Source organism: Phascolarctos cinereus, unplaced genomic scaffold (genome assembly GCF_003287225.1).
Source record: "Phascolarctos cinereus isolate Bilbo 61053 unplaced genomic scaffold, phaCin_HiC Scaffold_4;HRSCAF=312, whole genome shotgun sequence".
Classification (NCBI taxonomy): domain Eukaryota; kingdom Metazoa; phylum Chordata; class Mammalia; order Diprotodontia; family Phascolarctidae; genus Phascolarctos; species Phascolarctos cinereus.
The window spans coordinates 155,477,186-155,488,718 of record NW_027555847.1 but is presented as its reverse complement, the minus strand read 5'-3'; the positions used below and the strand labels follow the sequence as shown (position 1 = coordinate 155,488,718).

Sequence of the window (11,533 nt, the reverse complement as noted above, 5' to 3'; positions counted from 1 at the left end):
GATAGAGCTCTGCATCTGGAGTCAGGAAGAACCAAGTTCAAATTCTGCCTCAGATACTTATTAGCTGTGTGATCCTGTGCAAGTCACTTAACCCTCTTTGCCTCAGTTTCCTCATCTGTAAAATGAGTTGGAGAAAGAAATAGCAAACCACTTCCGTATTTTTGCCAAGAAAACCTGAAATGGGGTCACGAAGAGTTGGATGTAACTGAAATGACTGAGCAACACATATGTATGTATATACACATACACACATAACGTTTCTTGTTATCTCCTAGCACCCCCCTATTTACCCCTTTCCCCCTTAGAATACAAGCTCCTTGTAAGCAGGGATTATGTCATTCTTTGTGTTCTCCCCCTCCTTCCCTACCCCACCCCCAGCACTTAGCTCCCTACCTGGCACAAAGTAGAACCCAAAACACCCTGATTGTTGATTTAAAACACCCTGCCTAGCAGTTCTGCTGGTCCTCTAAAGAATGGGGTGGAGGAGCCACTGATAGGATGGTGAGAATTGGGGAGTGGGAAGCCATTCCTGTTAGGGGAACAGTTTGATTGCATCTGGGAATCTGAGAGGGGTGAGGAGATGGAGGAACAGCTGGAGAGACTGGCTCTCTGGCCTGGCCTTGGACCAGAGAGCTGGTTCCTTCAATACAGACAGCAGCAACCCTTTAGGGTCTGCCTTGTAGAATAGCTATCTCTTTTCCAGGTTTCCTAAAAGACTGGGGACCAGATGCAAGTACATACCTGAGGTTGGAGGTTGGGAACAGGGAGTGTCCCCCTCACCCACACAAATTGGCTCATAGAGATGGGGTAGGTCAGATGCAGAACAATTTAGAGAAAGAAAATAGCACCTCAGCCCCAGCTGGTAGGATGTACTTTCCTTGGAATGCTTATGCATTCTGACCTTGGATCTTGGCTCTCCCTAAAAATTTTGCCACCCACAGCTTTGAAGACCTTTCTAGCTAGGACCTCAAGGGTGTGGGATGGGACTGAAGGTGGCGTAAGGGTGATAGGAGGTCTGGTTTGAGAATGTTGTAGGCCACTACCTGGACAGGGCCAGGCCCGTTCTATGGCAGTGGAAATGCTGATCCAAGCCTAGTTTCTTAGGTTTGGGGATGAGAAGGTGAGGTGGGGGCATACCTCAGCTAGGGTGGGGCAAAGGGGATAGTCCTTCAGTCTTGCTAGAGAACTGTATCTTTCTGAGATGAAAGGTCTTTAAAACATGAACACATACCACATTAACCTAGTTGGAAACCCTTAGCACATCTGGCTAAACTGTATTTTTTTTTTTTTGTCTTTTGTCTCAGGGACCTTATCTTTCTCTGGAAGCTCAGCTCAAAATTTCAGGCAGAGTGGAGCTAACTTGGGTGAGGCAGAGTGGACATGGAATCAGGAGGGACTGAGATTCCTGGACCTTGTTCATCTATCTGCCATGGGAAGGAAAGGGCTGGGGAAGGGTCTGTGAAGGTTGAAATTTTCAGCAATCCAGCTTAAAGAGTAGTGAACTGGGAGTTGGCATACCTGGGCTCTAGTCCTGGATCTGGCACTAATTCTATGTCTCTCTTTTATCCTTTGTAAAATGAGAGGGTTAGATATCAAAATCTCTTTTAGCTTTAATAGTCTGAGACTGAAATGGAAGTTCCATTTTACCCCACCTCCACCCAGCCTTGAAGGGTTGGGTAAGCTACCTTCTGTGTTTTTGGGAAAGTTACTTCCCCTTCCTTCTGTCTCAGTTTACCCTTCTGTGAAACAAATGAGTCATACTAGATGACCTTTGAGGCGCTTTCTAGCTCTAACATGATGTCTTGAGGTTTGTTTTTTTTTTCAGTGGAGAAAGGATTGGTTTCAGGCCCTAGCCCTCTTTTACCTTGTTATCTGAAAGCATTTATCTATTTGTTGGAAGGGTTATCACTTCACCTTCCTCCTCCTGTGTAATTAGGTTTCTTAAATGCCAAGTGTAAAAACCCAGTCAACCATGGCTCCTAATTATCACGACCTACCTTCCTTCTCTTGGCATATGCAGATTTTCAGTGGTAGCATCATGATGTTGAGGGTGTCTCCCCCAACAGGCCAGTGTTTACTCTCACTCCCCATCAGAGGCTAATTCCCATCATACTTGCCCCTGGGAAGGGTTACCGGTGTTTGCTCCAGGTACAAAAATTCCCAAGTACAGCTCCACTCAAGCAAGATCCACCATTTTGATGGCCAGGCCAGGGTAAGGCAAGGGAGAGAGTTCTGCTATTCATCACTTTTGAAAGGGCTATTTATTCCTACAGACATGCTTGCCTTTCATCTTGGGGCTCTTGTCTCTCCAGTGAAAGTTTATTCAAACTTTCCAGCAGATCTTAAATTGATTACCATCATCACCATAGCCCAGTATCACACTGCCATTACTAGCAGAGTGGTTTCCTCAGTGGAAGAAGATACATACTGTAGACATCTGGAAGTCATTTCTTCAATTCTCAATTAATGGAGGTGTTTGCACTACCTTTATATTGGTCTCTTTTTCAACCCACCAACATTGAGCCTAATAATCAAAGCAAAGGAGGAAGCCCTGTAGCTCTTGTCAGGATCTTGGCATCCAAGCTGGAAACAACCTGTTGGGATTTCTGCATGATGGTTTTTTTTTAAAAAGAGGTATGTTTTGTTGGGAAAACCCCACATTTCAGAAATTCACACTCAACTGACCCCCATTTACTTCTGTCTAGAGTACAAGATATTCAGTAATTTCTTATAGTATTAGCGCCTTAATGAGGCAATGGTTCTAACAATAATGATAATTATGCCTCTATTTTATTCATTCTTTCATTCAGTAACAATTCTTTTAAAAAGTATTGAGTATCATTATTTAGGAAACTGTGCTAAACAGTAGGGGAGGTCCTCAAATGCTTTAAGGAGATCAGATTTCATCATGGGGGTTGTCCTTCAAGTGACTTAGATCACCACTTCTCATCAAGAGTTGCTGTGGCCAAATATATCCTTTCCCTGTGGACAAACTGGTTCTTTCCAACCTTGAGTAACCTGGGTTTCAGACATTTGCCACCAGGCCTTTAATCAAAACCCTTTCAGTTTGGTTTAGGAATAGACACATCTTTTTCTCTGTTCCTATTGGCTTCCAGAACCAGGTCACTTCTTAACATGAGGGAGGAAAAACAAAGATGGCATGGTCCCTACTTTTATTGTTTATAACCAACAACGAATGAGCAATCCTAGAGTTGTCATAGCCTAGTTGAGGCAGTGCTGGACTTACCCTCTAGGAGACCTGGGTCTGACACATTGCTGTGCTACTCTGGACAATTCACTTAAACTCTCTGATCCTCAATTTCCCTATCTATAAAATAGGGGCAATAATGTCCTCTGTACTTACCCTACAGGGATTTGAGAAGGCTCAAATATTATCATGCCCATAAAGCATGCTTTAAGGAACTAGATAAAAGTCAATTATGATTATTAGGGCTTAAGTTTAGGGGAATGAGAATACATAGGGATGGTAGATCTGGCAGGTGGGTACTAGAGGGTACCCTCTGAAAAGCAACCATCTATAATACCTGCTATGGTGAATAATAAAAATAAAAGTGTTGTTTGTAGTTAAATTACTTGCAGGCAACTTTATTAAAATGGTCTAATGGTAGTATATGGGCAGCTAGGTGGTGCAGTGGATAGAGTGCTAGGCCTGGAGTCAGAAAAGCTTGAGTTCAAATTAGTCGTCAGACACTTACTTACTCCGGACAAATCTCTTAACCCTATTTGTCTCAGTTTCCTCATCTGTAAAATGAGCCGGAGAAGGAAATGACAATGCACTCCAATATTTTTGCCAAGAAAACCCCAAATGGGGCCATGAAGAGTCAGACATGAGTGAACAACAAAGAATGGTAATAATGAGTACCTGGAATAGAAATCTGAGATAAGATTACATGGCTACTTTGCAGTTGGGTTTTCCAGATCTCTGATTTTGTTTGCCACCTTTTTGTTTCTTGTATATAATTTAAAGTTTGGCCATCTAGGAATTAATAGTCTTATTTGGATTCCTGAATAAGGGAATCTCTATAAAAGTGTGCATCTCCTGCAGAGGCACTGGTTGACAATAATAATAATAATAACATTCATACAGTACTTCCAAGTTAATAAAGTGCTTTCTTCATGACAGCTCTAAGCGCTGTTATCACTAGTTTACAGACAAGAAAACTAAGACCTCAAGAGACTTGCCCATGGTCACAGAGCTAGTAAATGCTTGAGGGGGGATTTGAACCCAAAGTCTTCTGACTCCATTTTTTGTGTGTTATCTGCTACTTCCTACTGCTGCTTTTTGCCATCATTTTAAACTCACAAAAAACAAGTTCAAAAGAAGTGTTGTCTTACTTGGAAGGGAAAATCACTGGATTTGGAATCAGAGGACCCAGCTTTCTCCATTCTTCCTACCAATTAATTCAAGAGACACTTAAACCTCCATCAGGATGCTTCATCAAAGAGAAGAATCCCTGCCCTAAGAATGAATAAGCCCAGCCTGGGTACCTCCTGTACCATCCATCATCTAGTTATTACTCACAGGGAACATTCTTTTCTTTCTCCAGTAGGACATAGGCTCTCAAGCACTCATTTGTCTGCCCACATCCACCTGAGACAACAGAGGGGTTGGGAAATATTTCTGTGTACTAGGTCCTATCACTGTGTGCCCCAATACCTCCTAGGCTATAAGTGCTTAGGGGAGAAAAAAGATACAGCAAAATCTGAGACTCCATTTGGAATTTTTGGAATAGTTTGCAAGCTTTTCTTCATACCTGGCAATGGAAAAAAAAAGTAAAGACCATTTGTTGTTTGCTTGTTTCAGTCATGTTCAGATTTTTTGTGACCCCATTTGGGGTTTTCTTGGCAAAGATACTGGAGTGGTTTGCCATTTCCTTTTGCAGCTCATTTTGCAGATGAGGAAACTGAGGTAAACAGGGTCAAGTGACTTGCCCAGTGTCACACAGAAGTGTCTGAGGCCAGATTTGAATTGAGGTCTTCCTGACTCCAGACCCAGTGACCTAAAAGAAAAATAGCATACAACAACTTCTGAAATTCTGTATACTTTTTGGAGTGACCACCACTATCATCACTTAAAGTCTTTCTTTTGTATGACATTGTTTATTTTAAGACATCATTTTTTTTAAATACACTGTAGTACAAGAGACTTTCCATGTCAGGTTGAGAGAAGCTGGTCACATGATTCACAAACAAAACTTGCTTTTTAAACACTGATACTCAGGTGTCACTTTGAAATCAGCCAAGATGCAAGTGGGTCTTTTTTTTTTTTTTTAAAGCAATGGACTTCTATAACAGACTGCAAAAATGAGAACCACTAGGCATCTGTACAGAGACATCACAACAAATAAAATGAAAGGAAAATTAAGGAAAATAAATTGAACAGAGGGAGAAAGAGAGAAAGGGGATGAGAGAGAAAGAGTGTGCTCCAAACACCAGGTCATAGATTAGTGAAAGTCTATCCATAGAGAGATATTGAAATGTATGTATATACTGCCTGGATATATACAGACGTCTTTCTATATACATACACAAATGTATATAATTCCTGTATCTCTACACAGATACATTAAAGTATAGGTAAAGACCCAGGGTAGAAATCGATATTTCATCATAATTTGGTCATTTCTTAAAGGGTTACATAATTGAAATCCACATTTAATTCAAAGACCTTATTATTTAAAACACATTCAGCTGTTTCACACAAATTGTGTTTTTCTTTAAGCGACAGAAATATACACATAAGCTGCGAGATGTAGGCCTCTATAGACATCCCATTCCATTTCATCTTTCTTTTCCTTTTCTGTTCAATTATTTGGCTACTAGCAGCTTCTAGGATACTCATCCAATATATTTCATTTTCAAAAAAGATGCATGTCTAGTTACTCTTTGCTTGGGGGCTTCTTTGATGCAGAAACCAAAGAGATAAATAAACATCGACCTGGTCCTAGAATGCATAGACTGTAAAATAATACCCCCCCATCTTTCCCCACTTCTCCTGAGACATGTATTTAGATGGCAAAAGAATTGCTTGGTTGCTATTGTGAAATTCACAGTGTTTTGCTTGCAACACACAGACCTTTGTTATTGTTGTTTTTTTGCTTCGTATTTGTGATGAATGTAGCAAAGAAGGAAGAAAAAAAGAGGGGGAAATGCAAGTAAACAACCCAAATGAAGGTTCTTCAAGGACCCCTTGACTGGAGCAGTAGTGATTCATTTCAGCTCTGACGGCAAGAATACACGCAGTTTTCTGTGCTATTGAAACCTGGGTCTTTAACTAAAAATCCCAGACTCTTGCCCAATCCAGATTCATTAGAATAACATTTGATGTCCATTTACAAACTACCTTAACCTCAGGGAGGGTCTCTGTGCATATAAATACGCGCCCCTAATTTACTCAACTGGTGACCTAGATATCCGGAGATTTAGAACATTAGCTGTGTTCTGAGATAGTTCTGTAACAGCAAGACATAGACAGGTCACAATCCAAAAGAAAAATCTCTGAGTGGTAGAAAGAAGGGAAAAAAGAAAAGAGGGAGGGGGAGGAGTGGGAAAAGAGAGGGGAAAAGAGAGGAGAGGGGGGAAAGGGGGAGAGAAAAGGGGTAGGAGAAAGAAAAAAAGAGAAAGCAAGAAGAGACAGAAGGGAGGGAGAGGGAAGAGAGGAGAAGGGGAAAGAGGAAAAGAGGGGGTAAGGAGAAAGAAGAGGAAGAGAGGAAGAGAGAGAGGAAGGAGAGAGGAAGGAGAGAGGCAGAGGTGGAAGGGGTGCGGTTTTTATTGGGTCAGAGACCATGCATCTCTTTAGGCTGTTCAGCTCTACAAAATTAAGGGGTGGGGAGAAGTCTATTTATGACAAGGAGGCCCTCTACCATGTTATCCTGGGGTTTTGGCTCTTTATAAAAGACTGCATTCCATCCACCCAGTTTGTATTCTGCAGATTTAGGGAGGTTGAAGGGGAGAATGTGGGAAGTGCCTAACATTTGCTGCTATTATTCCAGGGTCTTGGACTTCTCACCATTGTTCTCTCAGGGTTGGGGGGGCACTGTGCCCCAAACATTTCAGTTCTTCCTCTGGAATTCTTGGTTTCTGCACACAAGTGTAAAATCCCCAGAGGGCACAAATATCACAATGGGACAATATAAAAACTATCATACTGAGTGACAAAAACCAATTTTTCTGTCCTGGAACTTTATACTGAGAATTACTTTTTTAATCCAATTTGCTGTGCAAGAAATTGGTGGATGCACAAAATGAGGTGTGATGGTGCTCATACCAACATTCTAAATATGTAGGCTCTCCCATTTGTCCTACCACTGTAGAGAAAGGAAACATTAACTACAAGATGATTTTTTTAAAAATTAAAATTTTGGTTATTTATCAGGTTAGTTCAATCTAGCAATACTTGATTCTAATTACAGCTATCCCTATGAATGTGGGGGTATACATTTATACATAAACACATAAGCACACTGCGTGTGCATGTTTGCACATGTATAAACCAAATGCAACATATATAAATACATGTAAATACCCACATGTATAACTTATGTAAATATACACACTTAGAATGTGAATTATTCGTATGATCCTTTACAGCATAGTCCAGAAAGGTTTCTAAATAAGCCTGATTGTCAGATTTGCTCAGTGTATCAGGGCTCAGTGAACATTGAGCATAATTAGCATAGAAGCAGCTCACCTCTTGGCTATCTATTTTTCTCCTCTTGCTTTTCTGCTTATTCCGCTAACTTTAGACCCCAGGGGTGAATTAAGGATTGCAGATTTTTTTTTTTCCTTTTGTTCACTGCTCCTCTGCATGGGCTCCAAATTTCATCTCAGTAGCTGCACAATGGGAATATATAGAAACTGGTCACATTGCCTGAGCCCTAACTCAGGATGGACAGTCTGGCAAAGGATTTTTCACCGTATGACAACCAAATCAACTTTAAAATGGAAGTGGTCCCAGAAAAATCTGGACCTTCTAGTTTCCTTAGGAAGATAGGACTGACTTGATTTGGATTAGGTCATTAGGTCTTGTAGATTGCCCTGCAATATGACTTGCAATACATAATCTTAAAACATTAGACATTTTCTCTGCTTTATGGGTGAATACTCCTTTGATACAGAGTGGGGAGGCATTGAGGGGATATGAAGGGATTAGGACCGATAAGGTCAAGCTGTTTTTTTTGTTTGTTTAGCTGCTCATCCAACTTCTTGGAGAACCTGCCTCTTTTCTTTGAAGGTGAGACTATCTCTCACATGAACACAAACAGTAGGAATAGAAGTAGCAGCAATAATAACGACAATAATAATAAATAGCAATAAATAATAATACTTTGCACTTGCATAGAACCGTTCATCTCATAACTTCAAAGTGCTTTTCTGATGGAGTGCAAGGGAACGTTTCTTCTCTTTTTCCCCAGTGGATCAGGACAAGGATACAAAGCTGCTTTGCGATGGAATGAACCTGGATCCCACTGTCTCAACTTTCCATTCAATTATGATACTCCCTTACCCTAAACCTGCACAGTTCTTCTTGAATCTGGTCCCTTAGGCTATTATCTTATTAGAAATTTATGAAATAAAAATAAGCAACTTCTCTAATAAGATCAACTCAACCTGATAAAGCTCTGAAAAAACAAGCCTATTCCAGGAGGGTCTATGGTACTGCCCTGTTCCAGTTAACATCCATGGCCTTGCAGAAAAGGCTCTGAATGAAGCTGTTCTATCCCTTCCTTCCAACCTAGCTTTCCACAGTGATTAAAAAGTAATATGGTTCCTTAGTGATATATATGGCTTTCATTATATTAGTATGTCTATTTTGGATTGTTTTCTTATCAGTCACAAATGAAAACATTTTAATCCTGTCACTCACTGACCAGCAGATTATAGAGAAGGGTTGGTTTTAGATTTTTTAAAATTTATTTTGTTTTTTATCTTTGTTATTTTATGTTTTGAATTTCTGAAGACTGGCTTCAAACGCCTGTCATGGAGAAGAAGGTACCTCAATAAATAATGTATGGAAGCCAAACAGCAACACAGTGATTACACATAAAAAACCCAAACACTCAACTTTTAAAATGAAAAACACTCAATAAATAAAAACGATTCCTTTTCAATCTGGCTCATATTAGAAAGAGGTCAATTTTTCAGTAAAGGCCCCCCCTCATAGAGGGAGGCAAGTGTTCATAAAGATTAGAAAGGGATTTCTTTCTTGGTACCACTGATAATAACAATAACTTTAAATTTCAATTTATATCCATTTTTTTTCCAGAAAGTATTTACTGTTGTTTGTGAGCTTGCTTCCAATGCTCAGTCTGGGCACAGTCTCCCTTTGGCATACCATGCCGTGCCTAACAACGATAACAAAAATGTTAATGGATTAAAAACAACAACAACAACAGCACATACATCCAATAGCCAAGGATGCTCTAAATGAAATGACTCTCCCAACCAGAGCACAGGGCAAGGGCAGGGCCTGTATACACTGAATATCAAGGGATCACCACAGGGCCACATATTTTAGTTGCCTCTGGGATTTACTACTACCCTTTCCTCTGAGTCCTTTGGGTCCAACCAGTTAGGACCTCCATGTTTCAGAGTCTGGATTTGTTTCAGCCTGGCATTATCTGTAACAAGGCAGAAATGTTTCAGTGTCTCTAATGACCTCCATTAGCTTCCTCTAATTAAATATGTTACACCTTTATGGATTGGCTATGCCTCTCAGGGTGCACAGTAATTCCTGCACACAAAGTATTAATTGACAAAGACCATGCACGATTTTGCTTGCACAGTGAAAAGGGGCAATGGGGAACGGGAGGAAAAAACGGAAGGCGGGAGATGCTGTCTGATAAACACCATGGAAGATAAACTTTGCCTCAGCATTTACAGCTTGCCCTATCCTATCAAAGCCTTCAGATTCCAAACTTGACCCTGAAATTAACACTGTACAAAAAGTACACCTAATTTTAGCATGATTTACCAGAGGCTTGCTGGATAACACTTTTTCTTTTAAAAACAAACCATTGGCATCACAATATCCTACAGGCATGGGTACATCTGAGCTTATAATACTGCCATCTACCTTGTAAAATTCAGGAACCTTTTTTTTTTCTTTCTATCATTACATACTGTATCTGGTCATGGGGAAAAAGAGTAGCCCAAAAGCATGGAGTTCCATGATCCATAAAGATGTTCAAGGGAATGTGTCAAATACTTCCTTCCCGCACAGAGTTGGAGTTTGCAAGTGGGTTCTGATGCCAGCTGATTCCAATCTTTGTTGATTTGCCATATGGTAGATCACACATCTTCGTTTTCTCTGCCATGGAAATAGGCTTCCCAGATAGAACACCGCTTTTCCTGTTCCATACAAGGGCTTAAGCAGTCAAATAATAGTGATGATGATGAGAATAATAGTAATAATAATAAATAAATAGACGCAAATCCACAGAAACTCCCAATGTATGTACAACAGAAGTCACAAAGTTGTAGTCAGATACTTAAGTTTTCCCTTTTTTTGTCATCCTTTGCAAAGGCAGGAGTACAAGAAGGCATTGTTAGTTGAGTGGGACAAACTCAGGCATCTGCTGATAAAACAAATCAGGGTTTTGGTTTTTTTTAAGGCTTTTGTCTATACAGAGTTAATAATAATAATAATAATAATAATAATAATAATAATAATAATAATAATAATAATAATAATAATGCAGAAGCCAGATTGATTGGAAAGAAAGGGTGGTGGCAGGGGAAAGAGGGAGAAGAAAAGAAAAAAAAAACAAGGATATGGGAAAAAAGAGGAAGAGAAAAAGAGATAAGACTTGATAATGCCAAAAGGAAGTCAATACTGTGTCTACAGATGGAGAAGTGCACACTGCTTCCCTCTGAAAGCTTCTCAGTGTCTTTGTCATTAATACTGTCAGTTAAGAACACATTTGGATGGAGTTCAGCGGCAGCTAGAAGACAATCGTTCGCTTGGCCTGTCTGAGGAAGTGCAATGGGGAGTAGAAGGTTGGTGGGGACCCTAGCCTAGAATATCCAGGTAGACGGGGGATGCCTTGGCCAAGTTCAGAAGAAGGGAATGGATATCCTTGATGTTAAGCCTCATGTGAGGCTCTCGCTGCCAGCACCCCAGCATCAGGTCATACACTTCCTTTGGGCACGTTCTAGGCCTCTGCAGGACCCGGCCCTGAGTGATGCATTCAATCACCTAGAAAGAGACCAAACACAGAATTAGCACAGCAAGGAAAAGGTGACAAAATAAACAATGTAGGAAGACTAAACATGTAACATGGTGTTTATCCAAATAGAAAGAGAGAACAGGAGAGGAAGGTGTGACTTAAAATATATTCTTAAAGTTATATTCAATTTTTTAAAAAGAGCGCTTTTTGCAGGCTGAATTTTATGTAAGGTTGATTTTCCTTCTTGGCCAGCTCACACGCATAATGCTGCAAGCTATTCTAGGTGATGTCACTAAACACTTGGGAAATCATAATTGATTGATTTGTAATGCTACGAAGCCTCA

General features: G+C 40.3%; 1 protein-coding gene across 2 annotated transcripts in view; it reads right to left on the bottom strand.

Moving 5' to 3' along the window:
• Nucleotides 1-5,099: 5,099 nt before the first annotated feature.
• Nucleotides 5,100-11,533, bottom strand: part of NTRK2 (neurotrophic receptor tyrosine kinase 2) — a 414,935-nt gene continuing 408,501 nt past the window's right edge. For both annotated transcript variants that reach the window (XM_020966953.2, XM_020966954.2), the window contains one exon: nt 5,100-11,218. In XM_020966953.2, coding sequence (XP_020822612.1) covers nt 11,033-11,218 — 186 coding nt within the window. In that variant the 3' untranslated portion in view covers nt 5,100-11,032. The remainder of the gene's footprint in view (nt 11,219-11,533) is intronic.